Consider the following 11,912-nt stretch of genomic DNA (forward strand, 5'->3'; position numbering starts at 1 on the left):
TCTTGGTTCACTGCAACCTCCTATTCCCAGGTTCAAGTGTTTCTCCTGCTTCACCCTCCTGAGTAGCTGGGATTACAGGCACCCGCTACCACACCCAGCTAGTTTTGTATTATTTATTTATTTATTTATTTACTTATTTATTTATTTCAGACGGAGTCTCACTCTGTCGCCCAGGTTGGAGTGCAGTGGCGTGATCTCGGCTCACTTCAAGCTCCGCCTCCCAGGTTCAAGCGATTCTCCTGCCTCAGCCTCCCAAGTAGCTGGGACTATAGGTGCCCACCATCACGCCCAGCTAATTTTTTGTATTTTTAGTAGAGATGGGGTTTCACTGTGTTAGCCAGGATGGTCTTGATCTCCTGACCTTGTGATCCACCCTCCTCGGCCTCCCAAAGTGCTGGGATTACAGGTGGGAGCCACTGCACCCCACCTAGTTTTGTATTTTTAGTAGAGACAGGGTTTTACCATGTTGGCCAGGCTAGTCTTGAACTCCTGACCTCAAGTGATCCACCTGCCTCGGCCTCCCTCCCAAAGTGCTGGGATTACAGGCATGAGCCACCGCACCCAACCAACATGTTATTTTGACTAGCACAGGTGGTTGGCAGAACACACAGCACTGAAAGGCCATACTTTCCATTCAAACCAGAACTTTGTTTGAATGCAGCAAAAAGGTAGTGGCACTCCAAGGAAACAAGCAAGGAACAACTAAGAAACTCTATCCTGTTTTTCTCACTTAGGCTGAAAAACGCTGACTTGGAAAGGGTGGCCCATTGCTCTTTTTCCTTTCAGTTCTTCCTTACTCATCAGGAAGGCAGAGAGCATGGGCAGAACGTGTACAAAAAGTGAAATCAGGCTGGGCACGGTGGCTCATGCCTGTAATCCCAGCACTTTGGGAGGCCGAGGCGGGTGGATCACCTGAGGTCAGGAGTTCCAGACCAGCCTGGCCAACATGGTGAAACCCCGTCTCTACTAAAAATACAAAAATTAGCTGGGCGTGGTGGCACACACCTGTAATCCCAGCTACTTGGGAGGCTGAGGCAGGAGAATTACTTGAATCCTGGAGGCAGAGGTTGCAGTGAGCAGAAATCACACCACTGCACTCTAGCCTGGGCGACAGAGCAAGACACTGTCTCAAAAAAAAAAAAAACAAATTAGTGAAATGAAAACAACTGAGTTAGTTTTGTGCAATGCTCTCACTGTTCTTTTAGGAATAAAATACATGTGTGAGCTACACATAAGAGCTACGTCATGTCAGTGATTCCACAGACAAGTTAACAGGCCTTATCTTTGTGTTTGAAATTGGCATTGCACAATATAAAACTACACTTTTCACCAGGTTTTTGAACAAGAGGCTCCACAAATTATGCAGCCGGAGGGTCAGATAGTAAGTGGTGGGTAGTGACATTCGGTAAGGGAAGAGATCTCACTTCTTTATAAAATAGATCCAAGGAGGTTCCTATTTCCCTGTAATTAAAAACAACACACTCCTTTTGGGTTTGATTATTTTATTTATCCCTTCCCACAACCAGTTAAAAAAAAAAAAATTACAATCAGGCCTGGTGTGGTGGCTCACGCCTGTCATCTCAGCACTTTGGAAGGCTGAGGAGGGCGGATTGCTTGAGCTCAGGAGTTTGAGACCAGCCTGAGCAATACAGTGAGACCTGGTCTCAAAATTATTATACAATCAATGCAAGTACAAAGATTCAATTTTTAAAAATCACCGGAGTACAAAGATGGCCACAGCCCCCGCCCGGGTTTAACTTACGTATATACAGAGTGGGTGGGGCGGGCATGGCCACAGAGGTGGTATTACAAAATATACAAAGTGGTTTCTTTCTTTACATTTCATAGAAGAACCCTGCCTCATTTCCAAATTAGAGCACTAGAAGCACAAATCATCCAGACCGTTTACCATATAACTTATGAAAAATGCTGTACAGGGGTGTGACTATAAATATCGAGTATTCGGCTCTGGTTGGGAATTGGTATTTACAAGGGGGAGGGTCAGGGGAGGACTGTCTGATATCCTGACCTGCTGGGGTGGTGGAGAAGCTGGGATGGGGGAGGCCCCAGTCTTGCCACACAGCTACACCCACTCCTCCTTTCCTAGATAAGGCTGGAGCTCACTGGCCGGGAAGAATTGGAATGGCTGAGGGTGGGGCTGGGGCAGTCGTGTAATAAGGCAGGAGGCTGTGGAAGGCACAGAGAAGGCATCTAGGATGAGAAGGAGCACACCCCTTTGACCCGGCGACATACCTGTGCTAGACTGTACTCAGTGATCCCAGTTCACTGGGCAGTTCAGTTGGGTACAGCTTTCCCCAAAAATCTGGAGTTTTGCAGGCATGGAAAGAGGACAACTAATCAAAGCCCATCTATGGAAAAATGGAAAAATGTTTGGAAAGAGATTCCAGTGGGTGGGTGCATGGAAAGAAGGAAGTAAACCCTGCAAGTCATCTTGCACAGAAAGTGAGGAAGCAGAGAACGGGGGTAGAGCTATTCCAGGCGCAGATACTCCCTGGGTTTCAAGGTGGCAGCATGCAGGCTATGAGCCTGGAGAACTTGCACGTTTTATTTCAAAAGATCCAATAGGGACGGTTTTTGTTATCTAACCAAGAGAGGAGCATTAGGCTTTAGCCACAATGCTTTTTAATTTGGCATCTTAGTCTGCTAAATTAAGAACCTGAGGCCCTTTTGGCAGATAAACCATATCCCCTGAATGCTATGCTACCCATTCCCCACTTTCTTCTCTTCCATCTGCCCCACTCTCTCTGTCTCTTAGGAAGACAAGAGCAGCAGGTGAGCACGTGTATCCAGCCTGAACTCTCTGTAGTTCAGGTGTGGCTCCCATTCCCGAAGCATGAGGACAAGGACACTGCAAGTGAACTGCTTGGACTAGCACACCTGCCCACGTGAGGAAACTCTGACTGGGAATGTGGGGTGTAGTAGGAAGTGGGATAGACCCACACCTGTGGTCTGCAGTTTCCAAACAATGACACTATGTCCCCTGACCCGGGCTGATCTGGGGCAAGGAGGCCATGGAGCTGCTGCTCTTGGTTGCCAGACTTTGGTTTAAAAAAAGAGAGAGGCCTGAGCTTGATAGTCATGAAGAATACACTTCCTTATCTTAGAGAGCCTCTCATACATTCCTTCCCTGGGCCTTTTCTTTCTGAAGATGGTTTTTGAGTCTGAAAACAGGTTCTACTGACCAACTCAGCTAGGTGCAGGATTAGACCCCTGTCCAGCCAGGTGCATTCTCTAATTCTCTTTAGGTACCGTCCTGTGCCTTCCTGGAGTAAAAGACTACTGAGTGACCAGGGGCAGGAATGAAAGTGCCCTGCAGGCCTATCCACCAAGCCAAAGGGAATCGAGTTAGGTAGGACTGCACCAGTTTCATTCGCTAATGGGGAACAAATCTCCTCAAGGTGGTGAAAGGGTGCAGGGTGCAGAAGTGGGAGAGAGGAGAGCATGCAAAACTCAAGGCCCATCCCCCCACCTCTGACGATCTGGGCCTCCCCCTACAAGGCTGTGCATTCGGTCTTTGAGTCTGGGGCACGGACCTCACCCTGAGCCTCTCTGCTAATGGTTATGTTATCAAAGGTCTCAGGGGCCTTGACAGGGACACCCTGCGCTTCCTGACCCTCCTCCAAGTCCTGGCAGCACTTGCTGCAGCGGCAGCACTTGGGGCAGCCACACAGCAAGCAGCACACGCGGCAGCACACTCGGCAGCAGCAGCAGCAGGGCATCTGGAAACAGCCGGTGAACTTGGAGATGACGGCATCCCAGGGCTTTAGCGAGTGCATGCACAGTGGCAGGAAGTTCCAGTTCTGGAGTTTCTTGGGCAGGACGCGTGGACAACGGGACTGCAGGAGTCGGAGGCACAGTACCAGGATGATGATGAAGACGACGGGAACCCCGACGCCCACCAGCACCGGCCAGCCGGCCAACGAGAGGCCAAACACCGTCAGCGGGATCAGGAAGAAGAAGATGATCAGGTAGAAGACGGCGAACCAGCGATACTTGGCAGAGATGTTGCCCAGCCCCTTGGCCATGCGGATGGGCAGACGAGTGAACGGGATCGGGTACCACAGTAAGATGCCGGAGATGTTGAAGAAAAAGTGGCACAGGGCGATCTGCAACACAAGAGGTTGGACAGGTGAGGGGCCTGTTGCCTAATGGGGTGGCAGTAGGGAGGAGGGGACGGGGGAGGTAAGCTAGCAGGCATCACAGGTAGCATAGTCTCGGGCCTTCCAGGCCTTCCTTGTCTTTACGGTTCAGCCCAGAGGGTACCTGGTTTCCATGAGGACCTACTACATGTCTGGGAGGGCCAGGAGCACTCAACTGTGCATTAGCTCAATCCTCAAAAAACACTCTACAGAGTGGCAATCATTATTTCTTGACATGAGATAATGGAGGCTCCTCAACTCCCACAGGTGGGAGATGGAAGAGGTGGAAATTCACATCCTGGGATCCTGGCTCCAGAGGCCAGGCGCTTAGTCACTTTTCCAAGGCTGCCAAGGTGCAAAGTACCATGCCCAGGCTATGAACCAGCACTGTCCAATACACTAGCCACATGTCCACACGGAGATTTGCTTTAAGTACGAAATACATACTAGATTTCAAAGACTTAGTCCCAGAAAAGAACAATGTCAAATATCTCAATTTTTGACAGACTGATTACATGTTAAAGTGATAATGGTTTAAATCAAGCACATTATTGAAGAATGAATCTGCCTGTTTCTACTTTTAAAAATGTATCTGCTAAAATCTTTTAGGATGACATATGTGGTTAGTTTATATTATATGCTTGAATTTCTATTTCTGTTGCATAGATTGCTTTGCCTCATCAGATCTTTATAGTAATCCTAATGAGATAGGGGTTATATCCTCCATCTTTCAGATGAGGGAATTGACGCTCAGGTTAGATCACTTGCCAAAGGTCATTTGGGATGTAAATGGCGAGATAAGAATTCAAATCTCAGGCTGGGTGCAGTGGCTCACGCCTGTAATCCCAGCTCTTTGGGAGGCCAAGGCAAGTGCATCATGAGGTCCGGAGTTCAAGACCAGCTTGGCCAACGTAGTGAAGCCCCGTCTCTACTAAAAATTCAAAAAAATCAGTCAGGTGTGGTGGCAGGTGCCAGTAATCGCAGCTACTCGGGAGGCTGAGGCAGGAGAATCACTTGAATCCGGGAGGCGGAGGTTGCAGTGAGTGGAGATCACGCCACTGCACTCCAGCCTGGGCAACAGTGCGAGACTGTCTCAAAAAAATAAAATAAAATAAATTCAAATCCCAAAGGTCTTGCACAAAGTAACCTAGATGGTCCACACCAAGGAGTTCTCCTAATTGTAAAGTTCCCCACAGGAGGCAGTGAGGAGATGGGAGGTGGTGGTTGTGCTTCTTAAGTACCCTTTCTACATCTATATCAAGGGGCCACCCCACTTCTGCTGAAACCACCACCAGTTATGGGAGTCTTACTGCCTCTCTCAGAACTGATAGTTTTGATTGTTCTCATATCAAGGTCCTGAAAACTTTACCCGTGGCTTCCCCTCCACATATCAGTTCCATCTTTTGGACAGCACAGAGAAAAGCCCAGCTCTTGTTAGAGACCAGTTTGCAAGACCATGTGTGGTCCCACCCCCAGGGCCCCTGCCCCCGGGCCCCGAGCCCTCACCTGGAGTGAACTCCTCAATGTATTGCCAGGGCTAGCTAAGGCGGCCAGGATGGCGGTGGTGGTGGTGCCGATGTTGGAGCCCAGCGTGAGTGGATAAGCCCTCTCAATGGTTATCACTCCGATTCCTTGGGGGGGATACAAACACAAACACATCAGCCCCATGGGATGACAGGAAATGGCAGTGGTGGCCAGAAGGAGAAGCTCAGGAATAACTCACCAATCAGGGGAGTCAAGGCCGACGTGAACACAGAGCTGCTCTGCACGATGAAGGTCATGCCTGCCCCAACGAGGATGGCCAGGTAGCCAGTCAACCATGCAAAGGGAAAAGGGAAATCTGGAAGACAGAAGGAAGATATGTCAGGGCCTCTCTGGAGAAGGAATGGGCTAGTGGCCTGGGGCAGGGGCTGGGCTTACGGGTGAGGTTGTACAGGCACCTCCTCATCCCATATATGGTCTCAGATTACAGAGTAGAGTTTTAGAATCCAGTTTCATTCCCCATTGTCTTTTGCTCCACATATTCAGATGGAAAAACCAAGGATGCAGGTAAGTGTTATGGAAACAAAAACACAGACTCCCTGGAGGTCAGGTTAGAAAGAGTGAACCCACCCAAGTAAGCACTCTCCTTCCAGAAAGGGCTGAGAGCATGCTTCCTCCCCTGCCCTGGCCTCCCATTAGCACCCACATTCGACCTTCAACCTTCATGTCCGCCTTAAGGAGTATCAGGAAAACGCAGCAGCTTGGAACATGCCTACTAACTGAGTCTTCCACCCAACCAGCACCAGATCAGGCCCTGCCTTTCCCACAAGCATTCAGAGTTGCTCTGTTCCCCCAAGACAACCTGGGGTGGGGGGCGAATTTTCTTGGCTATATTTAACTGAGTTGTCATGGAGTGATGATGTCATTGGCTTAGTGAGCTCTCATTGGCCAGGACACCCTACTTGGCAGGAAATCCTCTTGGCCAGCAGTCTCATTGGCCACCTCTAGATGCTAATGTATTTACACATCACATTTCCTTCACAAGAGTGAAGGGAGGTGGGGGTGAGGGTGGACACCTGGGGTCCTTTTTCTAAGGGGTCTTGACAGAGCCTGTAAAGCACTGACCATATAGGAAACCCACTAGGAAGGAAGGCCTGATTCACAGTTCTCCAGATAGGAACTCCTTCTCAGGACTTTGCCAACATGCAATGGAAGCTTGGGCGTGCTCCCTAGACCCCACCCAGGACACCAAGAACATTTCCACGTGAATGACATCCTCACTTCTGCTGCTGATCCAATCTGAGAGAGAAACTCCATGCAGAAGCCATTGCTAGATGGGAATCTAAAGCACCCTCACACCCCATGCAGTGGCCATGATGACACCATCCCTCAAGGCCCACAAGTGAGGGCAGTGTACCTACCAGTGTTGATGGTCTTCTTGATGACAGTGGCGACCTGCCCCTTGAGCACAGAGCCCAGGATCTTGACAATCATGATCAGGCAACCACAGAGGACCAGCAGGGAGATTATGAGCAAGATGATACCCACAGCAAGATCCGGAAGGTGGAAATTCACGAAGATATGCTGGCCTAAAAAGACCACGAAGAACCTTGTCAGGAGGGCATGGAGCCACCACGGCTACAGATTGTTATTTATTCCCCCAGATCCTATCTTTCCTACGAACAGATTCCTGGTTGTTAGTTTGACATATGGCAGCCCCAAATCAAGACAGCTCTTCTCAGCCTCCTTTGCAGCAAAGGGCACCACAGAGATTATGTCATAACCAGTGGGATCGCATGAGGCTGGAAGATCAAGTGATGACTTTAAAAATCACACAACTACTCAGGGGCAGACCCAGCCCAGTTCTGTCTCTAAAGATCATGCTGTGGATGGTCTAATTTTTTTACTAATGATAAGTATGCTTTGAGGGGTTCCATGGGCAAGTCAAAGTAAGGGGCATTGCTAATTATAAAGCCCCTTCTGCATGCCCTAGATAATTCCAGCAAAACATGGTTATACGAATTAATATATAACCATTATATAGTGCCTAGAATGTGGGAGGTGGTATGTTAACTTGATTCTTTGGGGTAATCATACCTAGAGTATTAAAGTATACTGCTCAAAATTAATGTGGTGGGAGGGTGGGAAGAGAGAAGCAGAGATATACAAAAGTATATGTAAGGAGTAATTAGAATAACGAAGGGTAGCTGGGTTGGAAAAAACATTACAGCTTCTTAATAATCAGAGCATCATGCAAGCTCACTGTCTGTTCAAGTGCTATAGCCCCAGTGCCCTGAAATGGGGCCTGCTGTACAGTGGGGACTAACTGAGTGAATATATCTGTTCTATGTGGGTCCCACATCTTCCTTCAAATCTGGTTGTCATCTCCCTAAAGTTATTCTATTTTGAGACAAGCTACCTCCCTGTTGCCCAGGCTGGAGGGCAGTGGTGTGATCTTGGCTCACTGCAACCTCTGCCTCCTGGGGTTCAAACGATTCTCATGCCTCAGTCTCCAAAGTAGCTGGAATTATAGACTTGTGCCACCATGCCTGCCTAATTTTTTTGTATTATTTGTAGTAGAAACAGCATTTCACCATGTTGGCCAGGCTGGTCTCGAACCCCTGGCCTCAAGTGATCAGCCCACCTTAGCTTCCCCAAAGTGCTGGGATTATAGTCATGAGACACCATGCCTGGCCCCTAGAGTTATTGACTAAAGGAGTCTGAACAAAGCACGTACAGGAAACCCTATAGAATCTGTTGGGCTTTTCTGAGGTGGTGTGGAGCTGGCAAAGGAAATGGACTCCAAGTTCCAGTTTTGCCCTTGCTGTGGGACCTTGGGCCTGTCACCTCAGTTCCTAAGCCATAGTTTACTCTGCTGTGAAAGCGTGTGGCTCCTGCTTGATGTAGGGTAGGTGCTTAGTGACTCCTACTGTCCTTGTCTTCACTTACTGGGACTTCACACAGATAAATACGTCACCCCCAGACAACACCTGTCATAGCGGCCAATCCACTGAGCTCCACTCACATTTGGCGATGTTCTCCTTGTAGGTCACGTTCTTCATGGTCCAGGTTTGGATGCCATCCGTCCAACAGAGGGAAGGGGAGGTGCAGTTAGCCATTGAAGGAACAGTGACATTCATCTGGGTCTGGATGACAAACATGACAAATGCCCACAACGTTGGCTTTTAGTGGGGAATGGAAGGCAATGGGGGGGTGGGAATGAACGGGCACAGACACCACACACGGTGCATGTAGTGTGGTCCCAACAGAACAGTTCTTTTCTCTCGAAGACTTATTTGTCACCTTTATTAGGAATCTCTTAGAATAACTGAGGACAACTGAAATCAGCCTTCACCATTTAAAAACATCTAGTTTGTTTATTTTAGTCTCCAGTCTTTAGCACCCCACAAAAAAAAAATACACGTACACCCCAGAAGCAAGGGCAAGCCACAACCCAGGTGCAAAGCAGGCTGGGTAGGTTCCTGACAGAGGGCATGAATGCTCTGGGCCCAAGCAGGGGGAATACTCTGGAAGAGTCTGGAAAGTAAGAGAGACGATACTTGCTGCCAACACCCATAGGGCGTGCTGGACTATTTCCACAAGTCCCTCCAAAAATGAGAACAGAATGGCAGGGAGAGCTAAGTCGTGTCCAAGAAGCATGGAAATAACAAACCAGGAATAATGTATCCCTGGGATGGGGCAAAAGGGAGTCTGTCTGTCCTACTGTTTACCTGCATTCGGCATTCATTCAGGGACTTGTTTTCTAAAGGCATTCACTGGTCACTTTTGACTTTTCAGGGGCTCCCAATATTTCTTTCCCCTGACTTTCTATTTAAATTCCTTGAAGGCAAGATTTGGCTTAATGTTGGGATGCAAAGGTTCACCCACCCGGGAATATCTTGGAAACGTACCATGTTGGTAAAAGTTTTGCACCAAATCTTGACAAGACTCTTGTTTTTCGCGGTTTCATCGTTCATTGCAATTTGGCTGATAACTTTTTTATCCAGCTGTGGAAACAGTAGACAGGAGACCATCAGTACATCCTCAGAACCGATTTAGGACACAAACCCAGGCGGTTGCAGTGAGAGGGGCTCTAAGGAGATAAATGTCACTGTGAGCCCCCAGAGAGGCAAAGTGGGGCTCGCTCTATCTGCAGAGGCACTGATATCTAGGGGGTAGGCAGTAGATAGTTTCTGGATGACTGAATGGCCAAGAAAACCAGTAAGAGTGAAATCACAAGGTCCTAGCAAGGACCCAGGGAGAAGGGACTGAGATGACTCTAGGCAGGAAAGGGTAGAACATACTTTATTAAGTCCACTGGTATTGAGGACAGCAGTGGGAACAAAGTGGTCTCAAGTGTCCAGTCTTAAGAAGCACCTCCACCCCAATAAAGGTGGCATATCATGCAAGTCAAAGTAACTGTCAAGGTCACTCTATCAGGTGGCCCTAAAGTTCTGCCTCCCTTGGCCTTTTCCAGAGGCAGCTACAGAGTAGTGTTTATTCATCCATTTATTTTTTAAAAACAGTCTCACTTTGTCACCCAGGCTGGAGTGCAATGGCACAATTCTCAGCTCACTGCAGCCTCAACCTCCCAGGGTTCAGGCGATCCTCCTGCCTCAGCCCCCCACCTAGCTGAGACTACAGGTGCACGCCACCATGCCCAGCTAATGTTTTGTATTTTAGTAGAGACGGGGTTATGCCATGTTGGCCAGGCTGGTCTTGGATTCCTGACCTCAAGCAATCTACCCGCCTCGGCCTCCCAAAGGGCTGGGAAAACAAGGGTGAGCCACTGTGCCAGGACCAGAATAGTGTTGTAGACACTCTATATCTGTCAGCTCAGGTAGGGGATGTGGTGGATAGGAAATCTGTCCCTTTCTCTCTCTGAAGGAGCCAAGTTACCTGGACAATGAGCTTTGTGAAGGGCTTAGTGATGACTTTCAGAAGATCTGGTGCATCTTCTCCATTCTTGAAGTGGAAGCTCTCCACTATAAACTGGGTTACAATCTCAAGGTAATGGGTGGCCACCTCCACAGGCAACAGCACCAACACGGAGAGCCAGTTGAAGAAGTCATGGACAGTGGCTCCTGCAAAAGCTCTATGGGAGGGAAACCCCGACAGCCAGATTAGTCACTAAGAAAGTGGGCACCATGTGAGGTGGGCCATTACCTGTGTCATCTGCCACCCTCTGCTAGGTGTCACCTATGGAAGTGTGCACATGTATGCAATCTCATTTTTGTTCTCTCATAGCAATCCCCAGAGTGGCTGGTATCTATATTCCCGTTGGCCAGATGAGGAAGCTGCGGGCCAGCAAGCATGTTATGGCTGGAATAATTAGCTCAGCAATCACTGTTTCGAAGAATTGCATCAAGGGCACTTTTGTATCAAGTATATCGAAGCCCACCTTCTTTTGGAAAGCTGGGGACCAGTATAAAGGCAACCAAAGCCCTCTATGAGGAGTTTAATTGTTCCAAACACATAGAAGTCATAAATCCCCAAAGCAATTTTTAAAAATTTAACTTAAAAAGACCTCCACGCAACTGAATTCTTAAACTTTTTTTTTTTTTTTTTTTTTTTAAGATCTTGAAAGTGATGAAACATGAATAGTTTCCATGGGAAACAAGGCTAAAATATTTTGCATCCATCTGAGGAGGTTCAAAGATTCCTGCTCGATTCCATCTTATCTCCAGATTTAAAAAACTCTGTTCTGGATGTTGTCTTCAATGAAACAGCTTCCCCTTAAAAAAAAAACTGAAGGAAAAAAAAAAAAAAAAAACCCAGCTAGAAGAGGCTGAGAAACACTTAATTTTCACATTAACCTTTTTGAAAGAAAAGAGTTTCCAACTGTCTACTTGCTCTATTTTCAGATTTTATGCATGCCAGAAACTGCATTTTGTTTTTTATTAACTTGTAAGTGAAGAACAAAGAAAAGGTAGAATGGGTTGAGCTGACCGAAAGTGGAAGTTTTAATAAGTTATAATTATGACCAAACAAAACAATATTTATTTATTAATCTTTTTTCTTTTTTTTTTTGAGATGGAGTCTCGCTGTGTCACCCAGGCTGGAGTGCAGTGGCGTGATCTCGACTCACTGCAACCTCCACCTCCTGGGTTCAAGAGATTCTCCTGCCTCAGCCTCCATAGTAGCTGGGACTACAGACACTTGCCACCATGGCTGGATAATTTTTGTGTTTTTAGTAGAGATGGGGTTTCACCATGTTCGTCAGGCTCCTGACCTCAGGCGATCCGCCCGCCTTGGCCTCCCAGAGTGCTG

The 11,912-nt window shown here is 47.9% G+C and overlaps 1 protein-coding gene across 1 annotated transcript in view; it reads right to left on the bottom strand.

Moving 5' to 3' along the window:
• Positions 1–1,485: 1,485 nt before the first annotated feature.
• Positions 1,486–11,912, bottom strand: part of SLC34A2 (solute carrier family 34 (type II sodium/phosphate cotransporter), member 2) — a 30,705-nt gene continuing 20,278 nt past the window's right edge. Inside the window, exons 6-12 of the mRNA XM_011968735.1 lie at positions 10,542–10,741; positions 9,554–9,649; positions 8,668–8,788; positions 7,064–7,231; positions 5,884–6,000; positions 5,667–5,791; positions 1,486–4,127 (exon numbers count right to left, since the gene is read on the bottom strand). Of these exons, the coding sequence (XP_011824125.1) occupies positions 3,513–4,127; positions 5,667–5,791; positions 5,884–6,000; positions 7,064–7,231; positions 8,668–8,788; positions 9,554–9,649; positions 10,542–10,741 (1,442 nt within the window). The 3' untranslated portion in view covers positions 1,486–3,512. The remainder of the gene's footprint in view (positions 4,128–5,666; positions 5,792–5,883; positions 6,001–7,063; positions 7,232–8,667; positions 8,789–9,553; positions 9,650–10,541; positions 10,742–11,912) is intronic.

The sequence above is a fragment of the Mandrillus leucophaeus genome, unplaced genomic scaffold (assembly GCF_000951045.1).
Source record: "Mandrillus leucophaeus isolate KB7577 unplaced genomic scaffold, Mleu.le_1.0 Scaffold858, whole genome shotgun sequence".
Taxonomy (NCBI): Eukaryota; Metazoa; Chordata; class Mammalia; order Primates; family Cercopithecidae; genus Mandrillus; species Mandrillus leucophaeus.